The sequence below is a fragment of the Rhincodon typus genome, chromosome 19 (assembly GCF_021869965.1).
Source record: "Rhincodon typus isolate 14 chromosome 19, sRhiTyp1.1, whole genome shotgun sequence".
Taxonomy (NCBI): Eukaryota; Metazoa; Chordata; class Chondrichthyes; order Orectolobiformes; family Rhincodontidae; genus Rhincodon; species Rhincodon typus.
The window spans coordinates 30184564-30212506 of record NC_063350.1 but is presented as its reverse complement, the minus strand read 5'-3'; the positions used below and the strand labels follow the sequence as shown (position 1 = coordinate 30212506).

At 38.4% G+C, this 27943-nt stretch overlaps 1 protein-coding gene and 2 non-coding genes across 8 annotated transcripts in view; all 3 read left to right on the top strand.

The window, feature by feature from the left end:
• The window catches only part of stau1 (staufen double-stranded RNA binding protein 1), a 39744-nt gene extending 23132 nt beyond the window's left edge, over nt 1-16612 (top strand). For 2 of the 6 annotated variants that reach the window (XM_048608084.1, XM_020527748.2), the window contains exons 8-15: nt 1841-2053; nt 7893-8030; nt 8118-8264; nt 8352-8430; nt 10757-11088; nt 13352-13474; nt 13652-13737; nt 14976-16612. In XM_048608084.1, the coding sequence (XP_048464041.1) occupies nt 1841-2053; nt 7893-8030; nt 8118-8264; nt 8352-8430; nt 10757-11088; nt 13352-13474; nt 13652-13737; nt 14976-15063 (1206 nt within the window). In that variant the 3' untranslated portion in view covers nt 15064-16612. Of the gene's footprint in view, nt 1-1840; nt 2054-7886; nt 8031-8117; nt 8265-8351; nt 8431-10756; nt 11089-13351; nt 13475-13651; nt 13738-14975 lie in introns of all 6 variants that reach the window. The other 4 variants (XM_020527749.2, XM_020527747.2, XM_048608085.1 and 1 more) reach the window with 2 other exon arrangements.
• Nucleotides 16613-23741: 7129 nt separating this feature from the next.
• LOC125485535 lies at nt 23742-23837 on the top strand. The gene has a single exon (XR_007264247.1). It is a non-coding gene; the product is annotated as a small nucleolar SNORD12/SNORD106 (small nucleolar RNA).
• Nucleotides 23838-26070: 2233 nt separating this feature from the next.
• On the top strand, nt 26071-26157 carry LOC125485536. The gene has a single exon (XR_007264248.1). It is a non-coding gene; the product is annotated as a small nucleolar SNORD12/SNORD106 (small nucleolar RNA).
• The last annotated feature ends 1786 nt before the right edge of the window (nt 26158-27943 follow it).

Genomic DNA, 27943 nt, shown 5'->3' with positions numbered 1-27943 from the left:
AGAGATGGGGTATGGAGGGGTTATGGATTTGAGTTGGGTCTCAGAAGAAATTGTAAAAATGAGGTGATGAAGAAAGATTATCTTTATGGGACTTGATTAGCAAAGCAAAGGTGAAATTAGAGTACTAATTACCACATTCTGTCTGCAAAATCCCACACCAGATGCCACTAGTGCTGGCGGTGGTTCCTTTACCAGACGCTACTATAATCACCATCCAGTTTATTCTTGAAGGAGACAAAAAAGTCATCTGGGAGGGAGAAGAGACAGCAGAAGCAGTAAAAGTTGGACCATTTTCTTGCCTGCATTGCTGAGGAAGAGATGTGAGGGCATGAGGTATAGATAAGGGGTTTTTGTTTTATGTGAAGTAGATGACTGCATTTATTTCTGTTCTGCTTATCCACACTGCTTATCTATGCATCTTTGTCTCATTGGCAGCTACGCTGATTTGATGATTCTACCTGAATGACATTTTTGAAACCAAACAAAGAATTCATTGATTCAGAGAATGCAAAATTGTGGCCTATGTTGTCATTCCCTTTTATACCCATTAAGTGCAGTCAAAATATTAACCTTTTAGTTTTTAATTTCTCTTCAAGTGGATTTAGTTGGGATATGTTTTGGTACCTTTGATACTTGTCATTTTTTTTCAAGAAGCTGAAGCAGCAATATATTGAATTTGCATTGCTTGTCAGTTTGAATCTGTTATGTGTCATTATGCTGACATTTCTCTCAAATGTTATGAACACTTTGTTTTAATAAATGTACAAGGTCTAATCTGACTGGCAATCCTCCAACTTTGTTTAAATGTTCACAGTTACATTTTTGACTTTTCTATACCTCTACCTCTACTTTCTAAATCTCTGTCTTGCATGATTCTGTAACTCATCACCTGCAGAGGTAAGGTTCTTGTATTGTTGTGCATCATTCATTTTTACGCCACCTAGTATGAAAGTGACCTGCCTTTAAGAAGCATTGAATGCATGTCACTGACTTCCATTTTAGCATCATGGGTTGTACAAATACTTTTGATCGGGGTAGTTCCAAGAAATGTTTTCTGAAGGTGGTTAACATAACACAAAAGAAATTTAATTCACGAATGCATGTATCATGTTGGTTTCCAAAATGTAAATACACTGGATAAGTAAAGATGAGAATAGCTGCAGTGATGCTGAATAATGGCTTCTGGGTTGTACTTGTGATTCTCCACTGAAATTCAGTCATTTTTCAGTATAGGTTATGTAAGCAACCCTGTGCCCTTCTTTTTTTAAAAAAAAATAACATGACCATATTGAACAATGTTGTTAGTTATGAGCATAGGCTGTCTGCCATCCTCTTGCTCTTTTATGGATGCTGAAAAATGGGGATTTGAGCTTTCTATTGATTTTTGACAAAAATGAATGAGTACGAATGAGCCAATGAATTGCTCCCTTATTTCTCATCAGCTGGGTGAAAAAATGTAGGCTGTCGTTTGACCATATTGTGTTGAGTCTTCGCTCTCCCTCTTATGTTGCTAGTATGCAAATAATTAGTGTTCATACACAAGTTCTTGATGACTGCGCAACTGCATGTTTGTTACTATTAAGCTGAATAATACATAATATAGCCGTATCCCCACAGCTAATCCACTTATTGTCACAGTGCTCCCTTGAAGAAAACCTTTTTAAATTAGATGGAAGATGGGGGATTTTCATGGTTGATTGCTGCTGAAAAGTTTTTGAAATTGATAAGCCATCCTTGTGAATAAATTAAACATTACAAATAACTATGTTTAGTGTGAACTGTATTCTGCTAGTGAATTTGAATTTGCAGGTTTTAAGTGTTTAATATTTTGGATTCACAGGTAATAAAAGAAAGTGGCCCACCACATATGAAAAGCTTTGTTACTAAAGTAATGGTTGGAGAATTTTCAGCTGAGGGAGAGGGGAAGAGCAAGAAAATTTCGAAGAAAGCTGCTGCAATAGCTGTTTTAGAGGAACTGAAAAAACTTCCACAGCTTCCAACAGTAGAAAAAGTGAAACCACGCATAAAAAAGAAAACCAAATCAATAGTGAAGGTGTGTAGACCTTTTATCTCTATAAAAGAACATTATTTGCGGGGTTGGGGGGAACTGGGTGTGAAGAGATCTTGTGCCAAATGGAGGTTCATTTCATAGCTATTGCTGGACCTGATTTTCAGCTATACTTTTTCAAGATTCCATTAATTTGGTGACTCTTGTAAGTGGGAAATGGTTATGCTCCACCATAGTTTTGAAGTTGTATGCCACGCTGAGGTTTCTGTGCAGCATTGGAGGGATGGTTCATTATTAGAAAGAAGTCTCAACAAACATTAAATTTCCTGCAGTTTCAATATCAACAATGTCTGTCATCAAAGTAATCTTTTTGATTCATTTTTTTTGCTTGAGGTGCTGCCATACAGTGCCTGTATATTTTCTTTGGGGATCTATATTTTATGGATATAAGACAGGAAGAGTAAAGTTGAGACAAGTTCAGCTTTAATCTTGTGAATCTACATTCCAGTAAGACCATTTTGTATGAGGTGCTGGTGAAATACAAGAATTTTTTTCAAGGCTTAAACTGGTTTTTAGGATGGAACTGTCTGTTGTATTTTCTCATTGCATAGTTATCCAAAAGAAACTATGAAAATTTTTTTCATTGCCATCAAAAGTTTAGGAAAGGGATTTCCAAAAGTCTAATTATAAATGGTTATTAGCTATCAGAAGCTAAATGTATTAGAAGTGATGGCCCATTATTCAGCTTTTGTTTCTGGGACTAGTCTGATTCTTACATTTATATAGAACCTTTTAACATTGTGAAGCATAAAGCATTTCACAGAAGTGTCATCAAACAAAAATTTGATGTGGAATCACCCTCTGCCATTCAGTAAGATTATAGCTGAACTTGCACATCAACTTCACTTTTCTATCCTATCTCCATAACTGCATTTCCCTAAAGTGGAGGTAAGTAAAACAAGTAGGTATGAAGGAGTCTCTTAACGGAGGAGAGTTTGAGAGCAGAGAGCCTAAAGGAGGCAATTCTAGAACTTGGCAACGAAGCATTAACGGTATGGATGCTAATGGTTGGAGCCATTTTAAAATTGGACAGGTACAAGAGACTTGAATTGGAAAGCAGTAGAACCCTCCAGGGATAGAATGGAGGAGGTTAGTATTGGAGAGGGGCTGTGGAGAAATTTGAATGCTAGGTTGAGAATTAAAAACTCTGATTCCTAATCTGGTAATATGTTAAATCAGCAGAAGCTAGGACAGATAAATGAATGGGGCAGTGCAATTTAGAACTAGGGCAGCACAGTTTTTTTGGATGAGTTGAATTTTAAAGAGGATGGAAGATAGAAGGTCAGCCAAGAGAGAATTGAAATTATAGAAGTTAGAATAATTTAAGGTATTGATAAGATTTCCAAAGCATCTGATTGAGAGAGACACAAATGTAGTGTAGTGCAATGTAGGTAGCCAAGGTGATGGAATGGACATTTGATTAGGAGCTAGTTTCATGGTCATGTAAAATACCAAAGTTTTGAATGCTCTTATTCATCCTCAAGGATATGGCAATCGAGATATATGGGATTAGTGTTTATGATGAGGTCTTTAAAAGTACTTTGGTGATTTCAGTATGGTTGGTTCTGCTATAACGTGATCATTGCATTCCTGTGCAGCAACATGTTAAAGAAAATTGCACCATAGAAATAACGGGTCTATGGGAAAAGTGGGGTTAGAACAAAGAACAAAGAAAATTACAGCACAGGAACAGGCCCTTCAGCCCTCCAGCCCTCCAAGCCTGCGCCGATCCAGATCCTCTATCTAAACCTGTCACCTATTTTCCCAGGATCTGTATCCCTCTGCTCCCTGCCCATTTCATGTGTCTGTCTAGATACATCTTAAATGACGCTATCGTGCCCACCTCTACCACCTCCGCTGGCAATGTGTTCCAGGCACCCACCAGCCTCTGCGTAAAGAACTTTCCACGCATATCTCCCTTAAACTTTTCCCCCCTCACCTTGAAATCGTGACCCCTAGTAATTGAGTCCCCCACTCCGGGGGGGGAAAAAGCTTCTTGCTACCCACCCTGTCTATACCTCTCATGATTTTGTAGACCTCAATCAGGTCCCCCCTCAACCTCCGTCTTTCTAATGTAAATAATCCTAATGTACTCAACCTCTCTTCGTAGCTAGCGCCCTCCATACCAGGCAACATCCTGGTGAACCTTCTCTGCACCCTCTCCAAAGCATCCACATTTTGGTAATGTGGCGATCAGAACTGTACACAGTATTCCAAATGTGGCCGAACCAAAGTCCAATACAACTGTAACATGACCTGCCAACTCTTGTACTCAATACAATGTATTTCATTTACTTTGAAGTTGTATCTGCTGCTTTATTGTAAATTGAAAACCTAACTTAAATCCATCTGTTAATGTGGTTTTACACATAGCTTGAAGCAATTTTTAATAGTTGTGTAAGGTTTGATGTGAGAAAGCTGACATTGAAAATTAAACACCATGCATGCAATGGTGAAGATTGGCAAGAGGTTTTATCAGTGCATCTACAAATGTACAGATTTTAGAATGGGTAAACTCCAGGGATTGATGACTTTTTTTAATCTTGCACTGCATTTTTCCCAAACCAATGTAAGCTATGTTCATAGTGCATCATATCAAACAATTTTCTCTTCCCTTCCTCCATTACTCCCATCATGGCTGAGAAACAGCTCAATGGTGATTGCTGGCAGCATACTAGGAAACGTTATAAAACTATGGCAAGGTGAAATTTAATGTCATATCCACATCTGTAGGCTTGATCTGTGCTGGTGGTGATGCGTGGACTCTGCCCGTATGAAAGAAAACTGATAGCATGTCATGTTGTGCTATGTATTTTGCAGAGGTATAGTCTGAGAATTCAATTTGTGGACAGGAAATGTCAGAGACCTCCTGTTTCATGATAAGTAAGCAATGTTTTTTAAACATGTGATCCAGCAAAACCTATCGCGCATGACAATTTACCAACATGCCAGTGCTAAAATGAAGCCCCTGACTTTGAGGCATGAAGATGAGCAAAACTTCCTTTTTGATTTGGAGGTGCTGAGCTGGTTAACTACAAACAAACGATCATGATCTTGGATAATGGAAAGGAATATTGGTTTGATTTCTTGTGCCTGGCTGTTGTTAATTGGTCCCTTGTGGAACCACATAACTGTCTTTCTAACATTTGAGAATAAAATTGAGCTGATGTTTGACCTTTAGTTGGTAATCCAGATTCTTGTGTGGTGACCAGTAGTGTGCCACAACGATCAGTGCTGGGTCCGCTGCTTTTCTTCATTTTATATAAATGATTTGAATGTGAACATAGGAGGTATGGTTAGTAAGTTTGCAGATTGGAGGTGTGGAGGACACACAACCCAAGTACAATGGGATCTTGATCAGATGGGCCAATGGGCCAAGGAGTGGCAGATGGAGTTTAATTTAGATAAATGTCAGGTGCTGCATTTTGGAAATGCAAATCAGGGCAGGACTTGTACACTTAATCGTAAGGTCCTGGGGAGTGTTGCTGAACAAAGAGACCTTGGAGTGCAGGTTCATAGTTCCTTGAAAGTGGACTCGCAGATAGATGAGTGAAGAAGGCATTTGGTGTGCTTTCCTTTATTGGTCAGTGCATTGAGTATAGGAGTTGGGAGGTCATGTTGCAGCTGTATAGGACATTAGTTAGGCCACTACTGGAATACTGCATACAATTCTGGTCTCCCAACTGAAGGAAGGATGTTGTGAAATTTGAAAGGGTTCAGAAAAGATTTCCAAGGATGCCAGGGTTGGAGTGTTTGAGATATAGGGAGAGGCTGAATAGGCTGGGCTATTTTTCCTGGAGTGTCAGAGGCCGAGGGATGACCTTGTAGAGGGTTATAAAATCATGAGGGGCATGGATAGAGTAAATACCCAAGGTCTTTTTTTCTCCCCCAAGGTGGGAGAGTCCAAAACTAGAGGGCATACGTTTAAGGTAAGAGGGCAAAGATGTAAAAGGGCCCTAAAGGGCAACTTTTTCACACAAATGGTGGTACATGTATGGAATGAACTGCTGGAGGCTGGTACAATTACAACATTTCAAAGACATCTAGACAAGCATATGAATAGGAAGTGTTTAGAGGGGTATAAGCCAAATGCTGGCAAATGGGACCAGATTTATTTAGGATATCTGGTCGGCATGGGCGAGTTAGACCGAAGGGTCTGTTTCTGTGCTGTACATTTCTATGACTCTGTCACTGCTGGGATTTGTGTAAGGTACTATGTGCGTGGAATATTAAGCCTGAGGATTTTAAGTGTCAGGTTTAAATAAATCACCTTATCAATTTTCTACGTCTGGTCAGTCGTCAAGGTAATGTAATCTGAAACTTTTTAAGTATCTGGTATATTTCATGCTCCTTCCATTAGACTGTTGCACTCTAGTTAATCTAATCTAGAGGAGTTATGTCAAGATTTCACCCGAAGATTTAGGCAAATCTGATTGCACCACCACATTCTAGCCTGGCCATTGTTTGACAAAATTGTTACTGTGACATCAACAGTCTATGATGAACAGCTTTTGTTGTGTGAAATACTTGTTCTGCTTATCCTCGTCTCAGCTTCCTATCACATTGCTAATTTTGTAGCTATTCTCTTCTCTGAAGAAATGATCAGCACGCAGTGATTGCATTTGAAATCTGTCTGTAGGATTTTTTTTCAGTCTTGCAAGTTTATTGAGTATGTGATTGTTTTCTAATTTTCTGTTCACTGCCCAAATTGAACAGCCTGGTTATGTCCACTATCTCCACTTCTCAAATACCTAGATAGTAACTTCTGTTTCCACATTAAAAGTTTAGATGCAAGTCTGTATTCAGAGCTTAATCCAATTTTTCTTTGAATAATTTCTTTTTATTCCTCTTTGGGCAAAAAAATTGAAATATCTTTTTAATTAATCATCATGCTGGGATCGTCTACTTTTAGCATAAATTGCATGCATGCCAGGTACAGCAATGTACTTTGCCCAAATGTAGGTTTCTTTTGTCCATGTGAGCCTTCCTCAAGATTTCTAAAAATTTTACAGTACAGAAACCAGTTTGTGAAATGGATTCTCACCCATCTCTATATAATGTTTGAGGCAGCTTAAACTCAATGATTCTGTAGCCCTAAAAAGAACACTTTTTTTTTTCCTGAGTTGGATTTGTATTCAGCATGGATAACACACTAACCTGCTAGTGCATCAAACTTTATCTTTATAATTTCTTCATGAATATCTTGTCTACATTGGTATCTTCTGAGTTTTAGACTGTTGGTACACATTTTTACTTGTTTAACAAATGGCCAGTCTTGGACTATTGTTATCATTAATCTAGTTTATTAAATTGAGTTAAGTTTATTGATTGGGAACAAAAGGCATTCTTGTAAATGCTTGATTATTCCTTCATAGATATTTGGAAGACAGCACAGCATCTGATGTGCATGATGAACTCTCAATTCTGTAAGCTAACAGGGAAGTTTTCCAGTTTCCTATAGGGACAAAAATTCTTGAATCCTGTATTCCAGACAACACTTTCTCAGCTTCTAGCATCCAATAGTAAAGTGATTATTGGCAGAGTTCTGGAAAAAGGCCCTTTTGGCCATGAGGAAAATGGGGAATAAAAGGTATTTTAAGGAAATCAAAGCCACTTTTGGTGTTAAGGAAATCTGCAAGATTCAGCACTAATTTTTTTTTTAATTTTTTTAAACATTGGGTCACTCTGTACCTAAACTAAAACAGAATCTGGCTTTTCAAATTTGGCTGCAAAAATTAAACTTTATTCTTCATCTCACCCGGTGATTTAATTTGAATAGTGCTGAAATGCTGAGCTTGCATCTTTTTTTATTTTTAAGCTACAGACAAGTCCAGAGTATGGGCAAGGAATGAATCCCATCAGCCGTCTAGCTCAAATTCAGCAAGCAAAAAAAGAAAAGGAGCCTGAATATACATTAATGGTAGAACGAGGCCTTCCTCGCCTCAGAGAGTTTGTTATGCGGGTGAGAACTGTTACATAATTTATCTGATTATCTACAGATTCTGAAGTATACAATTCCAAATAACCTAAACTGTATTGCTTTGTATAGGTTAAAGTTGGTGGTCAAGTAGGAGAGGGAATGGGCCCAAATAAGAAAGTTGCCAAGCGAAATGCAGCTGAGAAGATGCTGGAACTTTTAGGTTTCAAAGTTCCTCAGCCTCAGCCACCTAAACCAGCTTTGAAAACTGAAGAAAAGGTAATTTTTTTTTCATCAGTCCAATTGAAGTTGGTTTGCTTTTAAGTTCCAACGTAGATTCTGAAAGAATTTTAATTTTCTTTTAAGCCAACTGTGAAAGAACCTGTGAAAGGGCGTAAAGTGACGTTTTTCGAGCCTGGTTCCTCCATAGAAGATACAGCAACAGGTATGTTGCATATAAACAGGCACTGCACCTGAAGTAGGGCAAGTGGAGAAATACTTGAGGAACAGTGATCACAGTATTGGGTTTTGTGCACTTTGTAATGCTGCGAACTGGCCAAATATAAAAATACAGGAGAGTGTCTAATTTCAGTGAGTCTCTAAACAATCTGGCTCACCTAGATCAGAATCAATAAGATATGCAAGATAAGGGAACAAAAGGATTCCTTCTAGGGAATGGACAGGTACAAATTTAACATTTTTCCCACAAAGGAGAATGGTAAGAAATTCCAAGAGCATCCTTAGTATGCCTTAATTATAGTGACAGTAATAACAGCAAAAGCATCAGTCACTTCCATAAGGGTTGTTGTGTGCTGCCTACCTCTGAGCCAGGAGGCCTGGGTGCAAGTCCCACCTGCTCCACAGGTGTGTAATAACAATTCCGAAAAGGTTGATAAGAAAATATCTCCGCCACCTCCAATAAGAAGTAAATAGATAGCAACTTCCAGTATCTGTGCGTGAAAATTTAAATGCTAAAATCAAATGATTTCTATTTTAGTTGGCCTGCTTCTCCAGGAACTTTGCTATGATGGTGCGTTGGTCAAAACATGTCACTGAAGTGCATGTAAATTTTGAGAATGCTTATCAAAAAAGAACACAATCAAAATTGTGTTGATCCATTCAAATTTAAGTTTTTAGTGGTGGTGTATGTCCTAATTACTGCCAAACAATCTTTCTGGACTGAAAAGTAACTTCTTTTTTTTTTGTCTTTCTGAAATTCCGATAATGCTTAAAACTGTAAAATGAATTTTTTTTTTCTCTTTTATCTCTTTTCCCCCCCCCCCCCCACCCCCCCCCCCCCCCCCCGCCAAAAAAAAAGTCCCTATCATCTTTCTTTCTCTAAGGATTCTGCAATCTGGTTAAGGAGAGACACTGTTACCTGACTTGGTCATACAAGTTCCAGTTCCCCTCAGGAGAATTCTGTGCTGTTTTGGCTGCCTAATAATAAGCTCCAGTTCAAAAGCCTGCAAAGTTTAACATGTAATGAATGGTTAGCAATACCTTTTTGTTGACATTTAACTCCAAAATCTAGCCCAACGGGATTAAAATGAAGCGCAAAAAATCTGTGATGAATTTCATCTGTATAAATTCAGTGGCAACCTGAGCAGAATATGGATATTCCAGAGAAGGACTGAGTCTAAAACTCTGAGGATAGATTAGTGAGTTGACATAAAAAGGATCCTGAAAGTGATTTATAAAACTAGAAATTGTAAAAGAGTGGGGCAAATTAAGAACTAGTCCTCTTGTGGAAGCAGGACATGTCCAATGTCCTCAGTTAGTTCTTTGTGTCACTCTCTTAAATTGGACAACAGGATACTGCTAATGTCACAGCAAATGAGAACGTAGTAGAGAAATTAGGGTAAAAATAAATTAAGATTTACTCAAGGAAGAATGTTATTAACTTGGAGCAGATGAGAAATGGAATCTGAAGTTCATCTATGCATAGAGATCTGTGTTCCTGTTAGATCAGGGTAGGTTGAGGGGAGAGTTTGTAGAAGTCTTTAAAATCCTGAAAAGTTTTTTTTGGTTGAGCAAAATATAGAGAAATTGTCATTGGTAGACATCCATAACAAAAGGATAGAATTAAGGTAAGTTCTTGAGAACTAGAGGCAAAATGAAAAAGTGTTTAGAATGAATCCCTAAGATAAGGGAAGTGTAAGAATAAGATATGGAATTGATAGTCCCCGTTGAGGTGGATGGCCTCTTTCTGTGTTGTTACATTGGCTGAATTCTTGCTTTAATGTGACTCCTAAACACTGAATCTGACATTGAATCTTACTGAAGTGAGGAATTGCCAATTTTGTTCCAATGTAAAATCTACCACTTGAGGTGATTTCAAGTTGCTACAATATGAGCAATTTTGTTTTTATAATTAATTATGATAGAGAAATTACAACTTTGCTTTGAAAAATCTCTTAACTAGTCATTTTAAGGGAAACTATGGCTAAATTTTGCATGAGACTCAAAGGATTCTATACCTTTGCAGAGAGAGTTCAAATGTGGAGAGATTTACATCAGGTAATGCTTAACTGCTCAAAACTTTCTTGTTGGGGAAGTAAAGCTTCTGAAAAGAATATTATGAATACTTGTGATGATGATTCAATTGTGTCAGTATGGTCAACAGGCAAACTTGCATTGTCAACACTCAAATGTCCAAGATTCCAAAGAAAAGGAGTGTATGTATATCTGAGCATTCCATAACAAACTCTGCTTTTGTGCTGTCATTGAAGTAATCGTGTTTAAAAACAGTTCTAAATTGTACTGTTTTTCAGTTAAAGATGGCAGCATGCGCTTGGAAGATGAATTCCGAATGCCTTATCCCAGCCACCAGCAACTGCCTGCTGGAATCCTTCCAATGGTTCCTGAGGTAGCACAGGCTGTTGGAGTCAATCAAGGGCATCATACCAAAGATTTCAACAGGCCTGCAGCAAATCCAGCTATGGCCACTTTCACTGCAATGATAGCAAGAGAGCTCCTATATAGTGGGACGTCTTTAACTGCAGAAACTATTTTGAAAAATAATCCTGCAGCTCGCAAGCCACAAAGCACCCTTACCAGACCTTCAGAACAATTGGACTTTTTGGCTACTGTTCAAGCATTACAGGTATGATAAATCTCTTTTCTGAATAGTCGAGGGGTTATCACTGATGAGTTTAGCTGAAATAGCTTTTAAAAGCACTTTCGTTTTTGGTCTTGAGATGGGCAGTGCATATATCAAGGCATTGCTTTCTGTACTGTAATGTTAGCTTGTTTCTTTTGCTATATTACAAATTTATTTAGTACTGATGCATTTAATCTTTTGAATAGTATTGAATGTAGCTCAAAAACACAGTGAATCTGTAAAATTCCTTATTTGTGTTGGGCTTGCTGGTAATTGTTAAGTATAACTTGAAGCCAGGCTAACCTTGCAAGCAGTGTTGGAATGTATTGAGACTTACTCGAAAAATTCAAGCATTAGAAATAAGGCCATAATAAATGTGTAACAAAAATAAAGTGTACATGTTTCATCTGTACTACTACTGATGTGGGGTGGGGCATCAGATTTCTGAGGAACCAATTCTGGAGCAGGTGGGACCTGTACATGCTGAACGGATTTTACCTCAAAGGGACTGGGACTGATCTTGCAGAGATTTCTGCTCGTGGTGGTGGGGTGGGTTTACACTAGCTTGTTGGTGGCCTGGCATCCTGCGGGGAAATCCAAATTGGAAGGAAATGAAGTTGGAAAGATGCTAGGGAGACTGGAAGACAGGAGAATCTAAGTTGAGCATAGAGTACGCTTCAAATGCGGAACTGTGTCAGAAAGACAGAGTTAAGGACGCTCTCAATGAATATACGCAGCATTCACAACAAAGTAGACAACTAATTGCTATTACAGAAACATGGCTACATGGTAACCAGAACTAAGGACTGAATAATCAAAGCTTTTCATTTAGGAAGGACATAAGATGGAATTGCACTGATGAGGGATGGGATCAGTATATCAGTAAGGGAGGATCTCTAATTGGAAGAACAGTGTGAAATCTGTTTGAGCGGAACTAAGGGCAGCACACTTTCGAATTATATACAGGCCACTAAATAGTAGTGTTAACGTGGGACATGTTATTAATAAGGAAATGAGGAAAGCTTGTACCACAGGCAACACATTAAGGGTGACTTCAGTCTGCATATAGACTAGGTAAACCAATTGGACATTAGCTGTGGAGGACAAATTTCTGGTGACTTTCTAGAGGATGAACTATTCCTATGTTGAGGAGCCATGCGGTTTTAAATCCAGTATTGTGAAGGTTCAGATGAAGGGTCGCTGGACTTGGGAGTGTTAGCTGTTTTCTCTCCACAAATGCTGCCAAACCTGCAGAGTTTCTTCAATTTAGATTATTACTTTGCCTCTGTTTTCACCTGAGGAAGATACTAGCAATCTCCCAGAGTTGAAGATGCAAGTGGTTAAGGAGAATGAGGAATTGAAGCAAGATTAGCATTAGTAGGAAGATTTGTACTGGAAATTAATAAATCACCTAACGCTCTACATCCTAGAGTGTTGAAGGAGTTGGCTATAGAGGGAGTTGATGCCTTGGTGATTATCTTCCAAAATTCAGTAAATTCTGAAATGATACCTTTTCAATCTTCGAGAAGTAAATGTCACCCCGCTATTTAAGAAGGGAGTGAGAGAAAACCAGGAAGTACAGACTCGATAGCCTATCATCAGTAGAAATGTTCAGTCAGCCATGATTGTGTTGAATGGCAAGGCAAGCTCTACAGGTTGAATAACCTACTCCTTATCCTTGTTCCTTTTGTTTCAATTCACATCTTAAAGATGCTGACTTGTACAATTTTCACAAGTTACAATAATTGTCTGGTATGCAGTCCAAATAACCTTGTTAACATGCAGACATTGAATCTGAGCCAAGACTGGTCTTGGCTGTGACCTCTCCCTTGAATTGACTGAGATGGAGAATGTCAATCAAGGTGTCTCAAATCTTGTCTAGTACAGTTAATTTAATGGCCGTCGGAAGCAATTTTTCATTCTCAACACCAGGTTCCACGTCATCTGACGTGATTTGACTCTATTCTGTTTGTAGCTATTTGAAAACCAGTGGCTCAGGAAAATATCAAACTGCATTTATTTTACGTATTATTGTAGATAGCCCTTTCTAATACTTCTAATATCTAACTTCAAAGTGTTCAGATTTTTTCACAATGATTCAGTATTTTTTTAATGACTAAGACAATGTGTAGAAATCAAATTTGAAGCAATGCAATCATATACAGTACTAGTATTTTGTTTTGGCACAAGCCTTTGACAGTTTGAATGTGCCTGTCCATCAATTTGTGTTAGTGATGTCATGCCATGTTATGTTATCCATTTTCAGGTTGAATATAAAGATTTTCCAAAAAATAATAAAAATGAGTATGTGTCGCTGATTAACTGTTCATCCCAACCTCCTCTGATTAGTCATGGAATTGGAAAAGATGTTGAATCCTGTCATGATATGGTAAGGATATTTTATGCTTTTCAAACCTTGAGTAATAACCTCATGCTTATTCCTCTGGTACACTGAAATTTCAGCTAAATTACAAGTTCTTTATTAATAGCCATACTTTTTTCCTAAGATCATTACATGAAAAATGTAATATTTTTAAGATCGTACATGTCCCTGTTTCTTTTTCAGGCTGCACTTAATATCTTAAAACTGTTGTCTGAGCTGGACCAACAAAATGTAGAAATACCAAGAACAGGAAATGGACCAATTGCTGTGTAAGTATTAGCTGATGCAGTCAAATCAAAGATATGAATGTGGCATAGTTGGTATATCAGTAACTGGGGGTCACAATTTCAAACTTGTCAGCAAGAGAGCTAGAATTGCGATGAGAAAAGTCTTTACTCAACCTTGTAAAGATTTGGAATCTGCTGTCAGGGAGAACGGCGGAGGCAGGTTTCAAAAGAGACCTGAATATATATTTAAAAGTGATATTTAGAGTGCTATGGCTATAGGCTGGAGACTGGGTAGCTCTTTTAGGAACAGGTACAGACATGATGGGTCGAATGGCCACCTCCTGTACTGTAAAATCCTATAATAACCAGGAGCATAAATAGGCAATTAGGGATTGAACTAAAACAAGAAGGAATGCTTTATTGTTCTGGAGAAACAAAAAAGACTTCATGTGGGGTAGAAATCAAATAATAACAGAGGGAATCGATGCTTGATCGTGAATGTGATGTTCTTTGGAAACTTAAAAATTGTACCTTTTTGGAATTGAAAATGACATACTATTACGTAAGAAGCAATTGATAATAAACAGGTAATTCTGGGCCTGGAAAAAATGCTTTTAGTTGTGTCAACTCCCAAGGGCAGGAATGCAGAAAAACATTTGGGTCTTTATAAGCTTCCAATTGCTGAACATTCAACCAAACATCTTAGCAATTGGCAGAAAGTGGTTGTCCAGCTGTTTAAATCAGTAAATTGCCAGACCAAAAGGAACGTTCTCTAACACAGAGGTTATGGTCCAGGATAGAATCTGGTTTGAGAGGTGGTGGGAAGACCAATGTAGGAGAAGATGAAGCTTTCTATCGGGTCTAGAGGAATATTCCTGCTCCTGGTCTATATAGAAACGTGAAAAAGTTTATTTTTAATTGAACAATTGCCTTGCTCGACCGCTTCTTGTCCTACCATTGTAAATAACTGAACATTAATTTTCCAGATGTGACTTGAAGCAGCATCTCCCTATTTCTGAATTTCAACACTTTGATGTAAAGGCCAACATTTCATCTGCCTTTTTGGTTTGTGTATATTGGGCTAAATGATCACCTGTGCTGAGATTTTGGATTGTCTTATGATCATTATATGAACATAAATTATAATCATAAGCATTTGCAGCTTTGTATAATCCATAACTTACTGTATTTGTTTAAGTTCTGCATGTTTTTGTGGCTAACAGAAACATTCTTGTTTTGTAGAATTACTAAATTTCAAACCAACTGATTCTTTCTTACAGATGTGTGAAACAAGAGATTGATGGCGATTCTCATATCAAACCGGCTAACTCAAACACTTTAGGACAAACACTGGAGGTCACTGACTGAAAGCCTTTTATTGACCCAAAGCGCCAAGCACCAGAGAAAATCGGATGCTTCCTGTTCTGTGACATGTAACTTATGTTTTAGAGAACTACAGTTTGAATCTTGCTGTAGTATCTAAATCATTAAGTTGCTTAACTTTTTAAAATAGTAATGCATTTCAACATTAATTCATTTTTTTTGATGAAGGAAATTTGTTCCTAATGTTTCATTGGAACCCTGTTAACACCAATATCCAGCAGCAAAAAGTTAGAATTTCTGTTGATGACTCTCCAATAGTACATTACATGATGATTGAAAAATTGCTTAACAAAATCAGGGTCATATCCAATGTATGTAGTTCATGATTTGGTACCTGTTTGAATTGGCCGTTAACCACACAAACCGTCTTGGTTTATCAAAACTTGGTGCTAGTTTAAAAAGTAGTGTGCCTGCATTTTCGTAATTATATATCCAACAGAAGCAAGTTGAAACTCTAAATTAAATTCAGTTTGAATAAGTTATAAAGACTGCCTCCTTGTTCACCCTTGAAAGATGGTATCAAGTAGAATGTTTGGTCTTATAGGTTAAGTTTGTATTTTTAATCTAATTTTTTTAATTTGGTAATTCTGAAGGACTTTGCTTTTTGTTTTTATATTAAACTTTGTTTATATTAAAGTAATTTTCAACAGTGTACAAGAATTACATTGTTGGATATGATCTGTTACCTAGCTTATACCAGAAATTGCAGATTACTGTAAATCTTGGTGTAGGGTAAAATGTAAGATGTTGTGTTGTACTTTATTAATGCTTTGATGTAATGTTCCATGTGATGTACACAAAGTGTGTACAGTAAACATTTTGCTTATTGTCCAAGTAAAGCACGAATCCCTTGCCAACTCAGTCAAAACTTTGTTACTTTACTTTTGGACTTTTTTTTTCCTTCCCATGTACTGTACCTATGGAATGGAGAAGTAAAAATTGGTGTTTGTGCACAAGTACTGGTGGCTTTTTTTGGCATAACACATTATCAGTGTGAAGCTGAGTTAAAGGAGTTGCCGGCCACCGTTAAATTGTTAACATTGATTTTCTCAACTGCCTCAACAATTTTGAAAAGATTGTGTTTTGTAGAAAAGATCTTGGTGGTTCTAATTTGTCTTGGAATACATTTTTGGGTATCTAACTTTCAGGCAGCTAAACTACTCCAGTACATATTTTCTGGATCACAATTCCCTTCTTTAATAACATAGAAGGAAGAAGCTTGTAAAATTGCTGGAAACAAGCCAGCGGATTAACTCAAACCCTTTTGACTATATCAAGCATTTAACTCCTTTAAGTCATGCTGCACAACCTTTTCTCCATTGTGTGTGGTAGAACAGCTAACCTTTTAAAGGATTTTTTTAAACCAACCAGCATCAGTCTGAACGAGAACACTGTACTCCAGAGTTTTACTTGGATGGCTTTGGGTATCTACAGTAGATCGACTTTTAAAATGGCTCAGATTTGAAGCTCTGAAAAATTACTCAAGTACAAACTATGGAGCTTTACAATATTAAAAATTCTTTTTGACTAAAAACTAAATTGTTTAAAACTGTTTTAATTCAAATATCGGTATGAAGAGTAAAGCATTCCAGAGTTTGACACCAAATGGAGTTAACTTAAGCGCTGACCAATCTTGATTGAAATTGTTTAAAGGTTCCAAGTAACTGTATGATCCTATGAAGTGTTTTTATGAAACTAATAACAATTTGGCTGGGAATGGAATAACAGACTTTCTGAAAATTGCATTTAGTGCATTTGGAATTCCTTCCCTGCCAATAGGGTGGTGCTATTGAACTTTGAATTGGAGCTTGTTTAACATATTTTATTCTGGAACTTCTTGTAGTTGTGTTCACTTCTCATTAATTTGACTTTTTCCTGAGATGCAAAGTCCATTCTATTTTCAAGAACAGATCTGATAGTATGAGCAATTCGCATCTGCAAATTGTATGAAAGGAAATTTGTTATTATGGATATATAGTTATGTTACTTTAAGACTAAATAGACATAAAACAATACAAAGCTGATCGAAACCCTCATCAGTGTAGTTTTTTTTTTTATTCATGTGATGTGGGCATCACTGGCTAGGACAGCCTATACTGCCCATTACTAATTATCCAGAGGGCAGTTAAGATCAACCACATTCCCATGGGTCTGGAGTCATATTTTTAGGCCAGACCAGGTAAGGAAGCTAGATTTCCTTCCTGAATTAATGACATTAATAAGCTGGATAGCTTTTTTTTTAAATGATTGGCATTGGCTACAGGGCCAGATTTTTATTGAATCCAAATTTCATTATCGAATCCCACCATGGAAGTCATGTTCCTGCAGCATATTAGCCTGGGGTTCTTGATTACTAGTCCAGTAACATTATCACCACTACTCCACCTCTTTTATTTGATGATCTTGAACTTTAACACCGAATCAAGTGTCACTACCATTGGAAATGCAAACAATGCTGTGCAAACTGAGGTCTGGTGGGATCCATGGAGAGAAAAGAGTTCATGATGAAGAGACATGCTTGTTTCTCTCTCTCTACAGATACTGCCAAACCTGCTGAGTTTCTACAGCACTTTTTATTTCAAATTTCCAGCACCTGCAGTAATTTGGTTTTATATCGGTCAGCCAGCAGAACTTTGTATGGATTGTAAGATTTGAATTTCATCATAGTGAACACTTCTGAAGTTATGAGCAATGTTTCAAAACAATTGGAGCAAAAATATTGCTATTTCTGATAGACTTGCATTTATCATGTTCCTTAAATACTTCCAGTTCTTCATATACAATTGCTTTTGAAATAGTGGTGTTGCAGCCAACTATAGAAGACATCCATGCACATCAAAGTCTCAGAAATCACAACATATTACCAGTGGATGTATTTTCATGAAAATAGAGAGGTTTAATATCTCAACCAAAGGATAGCATCTCTGCTGCAGATAAAATGTTGTTCGAGATTTTATGTAGTAAAAGATTCATCTTTGTATTCCCAGTGAACAGCATTTATTGGATGATTGCTATCTTTAACAAAAAGTAAATAAATGTAAATACTTTCAAGACTGACTGTTCGATAGATGCCAGTATACAAGCCGATGCATTTCTGCGACAAACAACTGCTTTAAGGCCATTGATACGTATCTGGTTTTTATTTAAAAAAAAAAAAAAAAAAAAAAAAATTCTTGGCTTGAGTTTGAGAGTTAGGACAAATGGTTCAAGAGCTATCTTATGATAGTTGTGAAACCCTTCTGAATGACAACATTAACTGATTTAGGAAGTAATATTACTCCCTAAAACTTTCTCGTGTATGCTTATTAGACATTTATCTGGTTTTAAGGAGCCTAATGAACTACCATTTTACAACACAAACCTGCAGCTTTCTAATACTTGTTAATGATGCTGATTCATGCTTTTCTGTCTTATTTGTGGATTCATCTTAAATGTAGCAGAATTAATTAGTTAGATTTTGAACTGGGATGGCTTCTGCTTAGTTATTGGATATTCATGATAATACACCTGTGTAACTTGGCAATAAGAGGAAAACAGTAGGATTACCTCAGTTTCAGAGCAAGTTATTTAATCTGTTTCTGTCTAGTTTTAAACACTGAAATTATTTACTTAAATATGAATCTTGTCAGCATTCATTGACTGTGTTCTTTAAATTAGATCTTAAATAGCTGCCTGTTGAATTCCTGGCATTAACCTTGATTTTGAATTGACTTAGATTGGAAAGGAGAGTAATGGTGTATTGATTTAATTTCCAAAAGTTAATCAACAACCAAGAATTCCTTGTCTCTTTGTGAATTCTGATGGTAACTGTCCACAGTACTCTGCTGTGCTGTAAGTAATGGGTCATGCTGCTATTGAATTTTCTCAATATTCTAACCCTTAAAGACTGTTGCTTCTAGGCTATTTGGGTTTCTGTTGCTTGGGTTTCCTATTTTACTTCTAAGTATAAACTCAACTTTCTACCTGAATATTGCAGTTAGAACATTGATGTTTTGCCATATCTTGCGGTCCATTTCTGTTCAATCTGCTTATTCTTTGACTAAAGTTGCAGAGAGATGAGGTTTGCAAACATTCCTGTTGAAATGCCTTGATAATCTTCACTGGTATTCAAAAATGCATGGCATAAAAATGAAGTTTGTTTCCATAAAGATTTTGTAATTTTTTAAAACAAATTCCTCCCACATTTTGGGAAACTGAAAATCTGCACGAAAATCATTTTTTCTTGAAAGATGCTTTTGTTTATGAAATCTAAATATATAAAGAAACTGTTTATAATCACCAAAGTTTGCAATGGCCCTTCATGAATGGCATGTAATTATTTCAGTGAATGTTTGCATTGAGTCTCTCCTGTTTAGTATTTAAATGCTACAAATATCTCTGGCCAACATTTTTAAAAATATTTTTCAAGTTTGGAGAATGTAATGCAGGCTACATTTATTGCCCATTTGTCAGTTTCTCTCAGAAGGTTTTGGTGTGGACAGTATTGAACTACTGATGCAAGTTGTGAAACTCAAAAACACTGACCCTGTGATCATTGTCCAAATCAGGACAATGAGGCAAAACTGTGATTTCAACATTTCCTCTCTTGTTCTTGTCGAGCCCAAAAACTTCTTAAAAAGGCACACAAGATGTTTCAGTTAACAAATGCCCTTATTCCTGGTTTCCAATGATTCAGTTTTGACCTCATCTTTTCTTTTAATCAATTAAATCCAGACTATTTTGTCATAAAGAATAGATAGACATTCAAAGCTTCTGCCTTTGCAAAGTATAACTATGTTAAGTAGCACCTGCTTTCACGTTTACTACTGGGATTATCTTCTACACGTGCAATTGAACCAAGTTGAATCCCTGGGTTTAAAAGCTGAGGAATGTTCCAGGCTATGAAGTTACAAATTGTGATGGTAGACATTTCTGCTTTTTATCAATTCTTTCGTCAAGCTGCATGTGGAAAGGGTGAATTGGGGTAGATGTTTTAACGGGTCATGTTTGGACCGCTTAAGGTGATGGAGGAAGAGGCTTTAAATGTTTTTTTTAAAAGGTAGAAATTGGTAATTATTTCATAGGCGGGAACGTGGAGTAATTAGATTAGCCTTTGAATGACAAGCGTTTTTGAGGGACTGAATGGCCTGCTTCTCATTCATATCAAAGATTCTACGCATGAGGCAGGAACTCGAAGCCCACAAACTGGGCAAGAAAAGAAACAGCCCATCATAGCAAGTATTGAATAGTCAGCCTGTCAATTGAGATGGTCTCCGTACTGTCGGCTGATTTGGATCCTGATATTCCCCTACCTCCAGCCGTAGTGATGGGTTACTGAGCCAATAAGCATTTGAAACGTTTTACCAAAACACCAAATTGCCTTTTTAAATTATCCCAGTTTTGCGAAGCATTTTAGTATTTCCCTGCTTGGAGTGTCTGTCAACGAGGTCGATCTCTTCAAATGGCGAAACAAGACGAAGAATTCCGGATTCTGGAATTTGAAACAAACGCTCTATCCGTAACTCCCTCGTCCGCTCCACACCCGACACCTTTTCCGTGCAACTGCAGTAAGTGCGACATCTGTCCGTACATCTCCCCCTCACCTCCATTCAAGGTCATCTCTGACTCCAGCAGCTGCAGTTCTTGATATGTCTTTCTGCCGATTAATGTTTCCACTGACCCTTTCTCAGAACCCTGTCACCTCTGCTTTCTCTCTACAGAAGTTGAGACATACTGAATTTCTTCAGCGATTTCTGTTTTTGTGTCCAAGGGCAGAGCGTGCTCGCTTATTGACTGGCAAAGGAGAGACCTACAGGCATGGGTTAACTACGATAACCGGAGTTGTTTGACTCACTTGTTAAATCATCCGCTTTTATCTAAAGCTACAAGTCCATAAGCTGTCGATTACGATCCTCTTTAAAACATCCAATATTTAAATAACCCCATTTCTTTTTCTTCCTGGCTTTATGTTACCAGTCCTTTATTAAGAGTAAACTCTCTGAAACAGTACGTTTTGATTTTTCTTCCTGGTTGCTGAGAATTTTCAGTATCTGTAGTTGAAACCACAATTGAAAACTGCTACCTTAAATCCAAAGCATCGTTACAAACAGCAAATAAAGAAGAGGCTACTACTTGATCATACATTCAAACTTTGGACAAATTATCCAGAAGAGAAAATTGGAACTTTCAGTATCCTTGGTCTGCCTCCGATCTATTCAAGCAAATAACTTTATGGTGCCCTCACTTTATAAAGTTTGCCCTCAATGCAGAGGAACTGTTTAAAAAATGGTCAACAGATGATTGGCGATACAATAAACGCGCACCTTTGCATTGAAAGAAATGTGGATGGATTTAGGGAGGTAGAGGCGATAGCCCAGCCACTATGCAGTCTCAAATAAACAAAGATCTGGAGGTGAAAGCCCAACTCTTTCCTCTGACATTATATAAGAGGTGGCGTCTCACTTCTGATCCTCTTCTGCAGCGGTAGTTGGTTTTCCTTTGTGTACTCTGGTAACGTTACGTGCGTGATGTTGTGTTTATGTGTAGGCAGCCTATTCCCCAAAAATTGAGATCAAAAAAGTGTTGGAGATGGCTTATTGTGAAGGCGGGACAAGTTTTGGAAATTGGAAGCAAAATGGATTAATTTTTCCATCTTTAGAGAAGAGCAATTATTGATGCACTACAAAAAGAATGGGCAGGTGTAGAACAAGGTATGTTCATGCGAAAAGACCGGCATAACTAGGACATTTTCTGATGAAGGGTCTAGGCCTGAAACGTCAGCCTTCCTGCTCCTATGATGCTGCTTGGCCTGCTGTGTTCATCCAGCTCTACACCTTGTTATCTCATAACGAGGACGCTTGTAGTTACCTATAAGCGCACCATTTATTCGAAGGAACAAAAACAAAGTTGCTGGAAAAGCTCAGTAGGTCTGGAAGCATCTGTGAAGGAGAAAACAGAGTTAACGTTTCGGGTCCGGTGACCCTTCCTCAGAAACAGAGTTCTGATCCGAAACGTTAACTCTGTTTTCTCCTTCACAGATGCTGCCAGACCTGCTGAGCTTTTCCAGCAACTTTGTTTTTGTTCCTGATTTACAGCATCCGTAGTTTTTTTGGTTTTTATTTATTTGGAAGAAGTGGACAATGCAATTTCCATTTCAACATGCCAGCAGGCGTGGTGTTAACTGAGGTGGGTTACAGTTCATGGAATCATAGAATCCCCACAAGTGTGGAAATAGGCCATTCGGCCCAACAGATCCGTACCGATTCTCCGAAGACAATCTCACCCAGACCCACCCCCATACCCTATCCCTGCATTTTCCCGTGGCTAACCTAACCTACACATCCCTGAACACTATGGCCAATCCACCTAACTTCCTAAAACCTTCAGACTGTCTTTGTTAGGAATAGTGTAGAGAGATTGGATGTCCCTAATGGAAGAGGAGATGGGATCAGAAAACTGGAAATTATTCAACTACCGAAGTTACGGAGGGTGGTGGGAAGAGATTGGACACAGGAAGAAAAATTAGTGTCAACATTGAACCTCCATGAAGAACATATTTAGTCACTCGAATTCAATTTTTAATGTAATAACGTCAGCCTCTGAACTCTGTTCTCCATTTTGGTTTATTTCTTGCCAGTATAGATCTTATTTTTCATGGTTTTGCTTTCGGACAGAGCTGTTTGTATGTCAGTAACGTTCCTTCTGGACCAATGCCTCGCAACTTTAATTATTACCACTCCCTTTGCTTTTCGTTTAATGATAATCTTTGTCTATTAATTTATTTACATTTCCTTTATTTTCCGGAAGGTGAATTTTGCCCTTGTTCTTCACAGTTGCTGTTGAATAGCGGAGTATTTCCAACACCTTATTTCAGATTTCCAGCCTCAGCAGCGTTTTGGTTTTACTTTTCTATCACTGCGCATGGGTACAGTGTGGTAGGTGTGCCCTCACTTGAAAGATTTCCGCCTTGTTTGAAGGCACATCCATTAGAAACAAGAAAATGCTGCAAATTCCCAAACAAGTTGATAGTACCTGTCCTGTGCAAATCAAAGTGTCAGCTCGAGGACCTTGATATAAATTCTGATTTCACCCCGCTTCCTGGGCATGCCCCTTCGTTCGTTGCGGTTTCTTATTCGTCCACCGATTGCACGTGATCGTTTGATGCCGGCACCCTCGTCACGATACGCATGCGTGTGGGACAGGCCTGCCTATATAAGCGGCTGCACGGCTCTTTTCGGTCTTTCGGTGCCGGGACGGAGTGAGGTTTGCGTGCAATGTGTATGGGCTGAGGCAGTGACCGAACACGCGGTGGCGGCCTACCGTTTGTAGAGCCTTGCTCACGCGGTCCATGAGGCGGTGTTCGAAGGGCACGGTCAGCGGCCCCGACCCCGGAGCGGTTTGGCGGCGAGGGGGGTGATTGCTCCTTGTCCTTCACCCCGTTCCGGCAGCGCGTGTAGGAGCAGGGCCCCTCGGCCTGGAGTGGGTCCGCCATGCAGCGTGAGCCCGCGGCTGCACTTTGCTGCCGTCCGGATCGTTCTGAGCATACAGTCAATCCCACCGTTTGAGGGCGGCTGAGGAATTTAGGGAAGGAGGGACAAACATTCCCCGGGAGCTGGCAGCTCACGTGTTGTGAAGGCGGGTCACATCTCGAACTGTAATTCTTTGTCTTCGAGGTCTCTGTTTCTGCTGGTGTTTGGTGATGACCTGAACTTTTTTCCCCATCAGATCGTTCATGCTGATTATGGGTGTTTTCAAGTCAAACTCTGTCTGATTAAACCAGCTGGTTAGGTTATGATGTAACATGTCTTACTAATTTCTAAGTGAATAACAAGTTAATATTTCTTCTAGGCTTATATGTACAGATGCTGCCACTAACGTTGCTGTACCAAACCCTTGTATGCAGGATGTTCCAGGTTGGTCAAAGTTTTTTTGCTTTTCAAGTTTGGCTTCGTATTTGAATGTCTGTGCAAGGATTATTGTACTAGATTAGTGATTTGCAGAATTTGATTTTGCCTGATGAAGGACTAACGAGCTGAAATCTTGAGACTTCAAATAAACCTGTTGGACTAACCTGGTGTTGAGTGACTGCTGACTTCATCCATCCCAGTCCAACAATAGGCGTGTCATTAAAGTCAAAATGTTTGGGAGATTTGAATAGACTATAGTATACACCTGTAGCATAAGTGTTGTCCCATTGTATAGGAACTAGTACTGATGGGTACAAGACAACTGGAAAGTTGCTGTAAATGTGGAGTTAAAATACCATGTTTGGTACGCCAGTTAGTTGAGGAAATTGAACGCAAGGGTCTGGGAAGTTCAAGGAGGAAAGGAGGTGTTTTATGCTTCTTTTCTCCTCCTTGTAAGTGTGGTTCATGCTCAAAAAGGCAAGGAGTTAGCTGAGTATCTAGTAATTGGCTATGATCTTTTCCTATTTCAATTCTTACTTAATTTGGGAAGGTGAGCATTACCTAGCGTGGGAAATGAGGGTCAGAGAAGAGATGGGGAAAACATTGAGTGGGTTCCGAATATTTGGGATTGTATTGCATTCAGGGATTCTAGGAATATTAGGAAGTAGAGGTTAATGACAATTCTTTAATATTGTCTAGTTTCAGGGATCAGGATGTAAAGCCGGTAGTGGTAACTTTCCCTCCAGCAGTAACATCTAATAGTGCTTTGAGTTTTAACTGTTTGGGCACGAAACCATGGGACCTAACCATGAAACCATGAGAGACGATGTGGACTTATTGGGCCAAATGGCCTGCTCCCACAATGTAGGGGTACTGTGATTCTATGATTAGATTCTGAAAAAGCATGGAACTCCAGTAATGCGTTGCAAGGTAGATGATTTTTCTGAAGAAGAGTCCCGACCCGAAAAGTAAACTTTCCTGCTCTTCTGCTGCCTGGCCTGCTGTGTTCCTTCAGCTCCACGCTGTTATCTCAGACTCCAGCATCAGCAGTTCTTACTATCTCCAGATGATTGAATTGAGAACAGCGGAGCACAATTTTTCAAGGAAGCAATTATTTATGAAGAACCTTGTGGCGAACTCGAGTCCTAGCTATTAGTTTGAATTGAATTAGCCTTTATTGTCACATATACTACATGAGTATAGAACATTACAGCGCAGTACAGGCCCTTCGGCCCTCAATGTTGCGCCGACCTGTGAAACCAATCTGAAGCCCATCTAACCTACGCTATTCCATTATCATCCATATGTTTATCCAATGACCATTTAAATGCCCTTAAAGTGGGCGAGTCTACTACTGTTGCAGGCAGGGCATTCCATGCCCTTACTACTCTGAGTAAAGAACCTACCTCTGACATCTGTCCTATATCTATCACCCCTCAATTTAAAGCAATGTCCCCTCGTGCTAGCCATCACCATCCGAGGAAAAAGGCTCCCACTGTCCACCCTATCTAATCCTCTGATCATCTTGTATGTCTCTCTTAAGTCACCTCTTAACCTTCTCTCTAATGAAAACAGCTTCAAGTCCCTCAGCCTTTCCTCATAAGACCTTCCCTCCATACCAGGCAACATCCTGGTAAATCTCCTCTGCACCCTTTCCAATGCTTCCACATCCTTCCTATAATACGGCGACCAGAACTGTACGCAATACTCCAAGTGCGGCCGCACCAGAGTTTTGTACAGCTGCAACATGACCTCATGGCCCCGAAACTCAATCCCTCTACCAATAAAACCTAACACACCGTACGCCGCCTTAACAGCCCTTTCAACCTGGATGGCAGGTGGACATGGACACCGAGATCTTTTAGTGAAATGTTTATATGTTGCAAGTGTAGTTGACTGTACAGTGCTTTTAATATAGTCCAGCATGCAGGATGTCAAGGAATTGCAGTTGTTGTAGCTCTTTTTGAATTAGTATTATTAAAATTGAGTGCATATCGTTTATTGTTTTCTTCATCAGAACAGATGCTGCAATGAATATTGGTACGCAGAGAGGCCATGTGGATAACTATGGTATGTAGATAATTTAGGATTGAGTGACTATTTGTATGACTCAGTGAATGATGTAAATTTCTTTCCCCGTCTTATCGATCATGGTGATTTGTACAAATAAGCCAAATACTTCTGACACTGAAAAAGTTGTTTATATTTTGAGCCAGTGCATCATTCCACTTCTCTCAGTGTGGTGTTTCTTCCTCTAGGAACAATGTTTTGCAGATCTTAATTGAAATTGGTGTGCATTGAAAGAATCTTAGAAAGGACCAGCATAAAGAGGTGGTTGTGGAGAATGAAGTGCCGTTAAGGTATATGGATGATTTGAGTGATTTTACTTTTTTAATTATTTGCCTATTCACTGTGTTATTCAACATGTATTTTTCGTTCTGTTTACAGGATTTAGAGAAACCTGAGTGATGTTTAATCGTCATTAATAAGCTGGAGAGTTGCCTCTAATGACACCTTAATGCAATTATCACTACAACAGCATTCTACTGTAAATTTTGAAAAGTGAAACTTTGTAAACATTAATTAGTATAAGATTGAGCTTCAGTGGTAAAAGTTTACTTTTTTCTGAAGATTGTATGCTTTACCTTAAATTGCCTAATAAATACTCATTAAACTAAACTAAATTTGCTGCATGTATTTGTGAAAGTAGGTTTCAGTCTGAGATCTGACTTGTCCAGTCATAGGTGAGCTGACATGTCAGCTCCTACTATTATTTAATGAAACAAACTTTTATGTATGGCTACATGAAGTTGAAACACAAGTACCAAATGTCATTTCTTGCTGGCATTATATTTGCATGTGCCACATTGAAGTCCATTATCAATCAGTCAATATGGGTAATTTGTTCATGACTTTTAATTCTTCCCTAAAAATACTAATTTACTCAAGTTTAGATGAAAATGAAAAATTGCAGATGCTGTAAATAAAACAAAAATGGGGAAATTGCTGGAAAAACCCCTTGTGTTTTGAGTTCCAGTTCTAAAGAAGGGTAAGGGTCATTACCTAAAGCATAAACTCTGCTTCCTCTTCACATGGTGTCAGACCTGCTGAGTTTCTCCAGCAATTTCTGTATGCCTGTTTAAAATCTTAGTTTCCTTTTCTGTTCTGTTGTTTGAGCTCTAGGTGTGATAATCAGTAGGGTTGAGAGAAAAGGAAACTTTAGAATTAGTTGTGCCACTCAAAAGTTGAGTGCCTTGGGATGCAAGAAGTGTGTGCAGAATCAGTTAAGCTTTAAGATGCTAGGTAAGCATATTGTTGGATGCAAGCCAAAGGTGTGTAAATGAAGGTGATGACACAAAAGAACTAACTGCTGAATCTTGGAATCTGAAACCAATTCAGCGGTGTTCTTTTTCCCTAGCGGAGACTGAAATTTAAACTGCAAAGTGATAGATTTCTGGCAGTGAGAGGAACAAGATATGCATTTAAAGGCAGTCTGGTGAGGGAATGGGCTAAACTGGATTGCTGCCAAAGTGCTGGTGTAGGTGAAATGATGAAAACCATCCCAGTTCTGATTCTAAAATTGCAGCTGTTTATTGGTGTTAAACCACTGAATTTACTTCACCCATGTGTTAGTAATTTTGGCCATCTGAAGTTTTTTCTTATTTTTCCATGTAATAGTTGGGCATCAAAAAGCAATTGTTCAACACCGCTCTGCTCCTATCACATAGACAAATGTCTTTAATCTCATGGGATTTAATTTTGCTAATATTGTTAGCGCTAATGCATTTTTTGAAATTCCTATTGCTGCAGTTTCAGTGGAGAAAATGATCTATATATTAGAATAATTCAAGCATCTTCTAAATTGAATTTATTAATAGCATGCCAAAATCTCTATCTGCTGTAAGTATATTGCAAGACCATTCAATCTCAATTGAAGTACTTGGGATGCATTTGCAGTTCCAGGCTAGTTGTCTACTTGC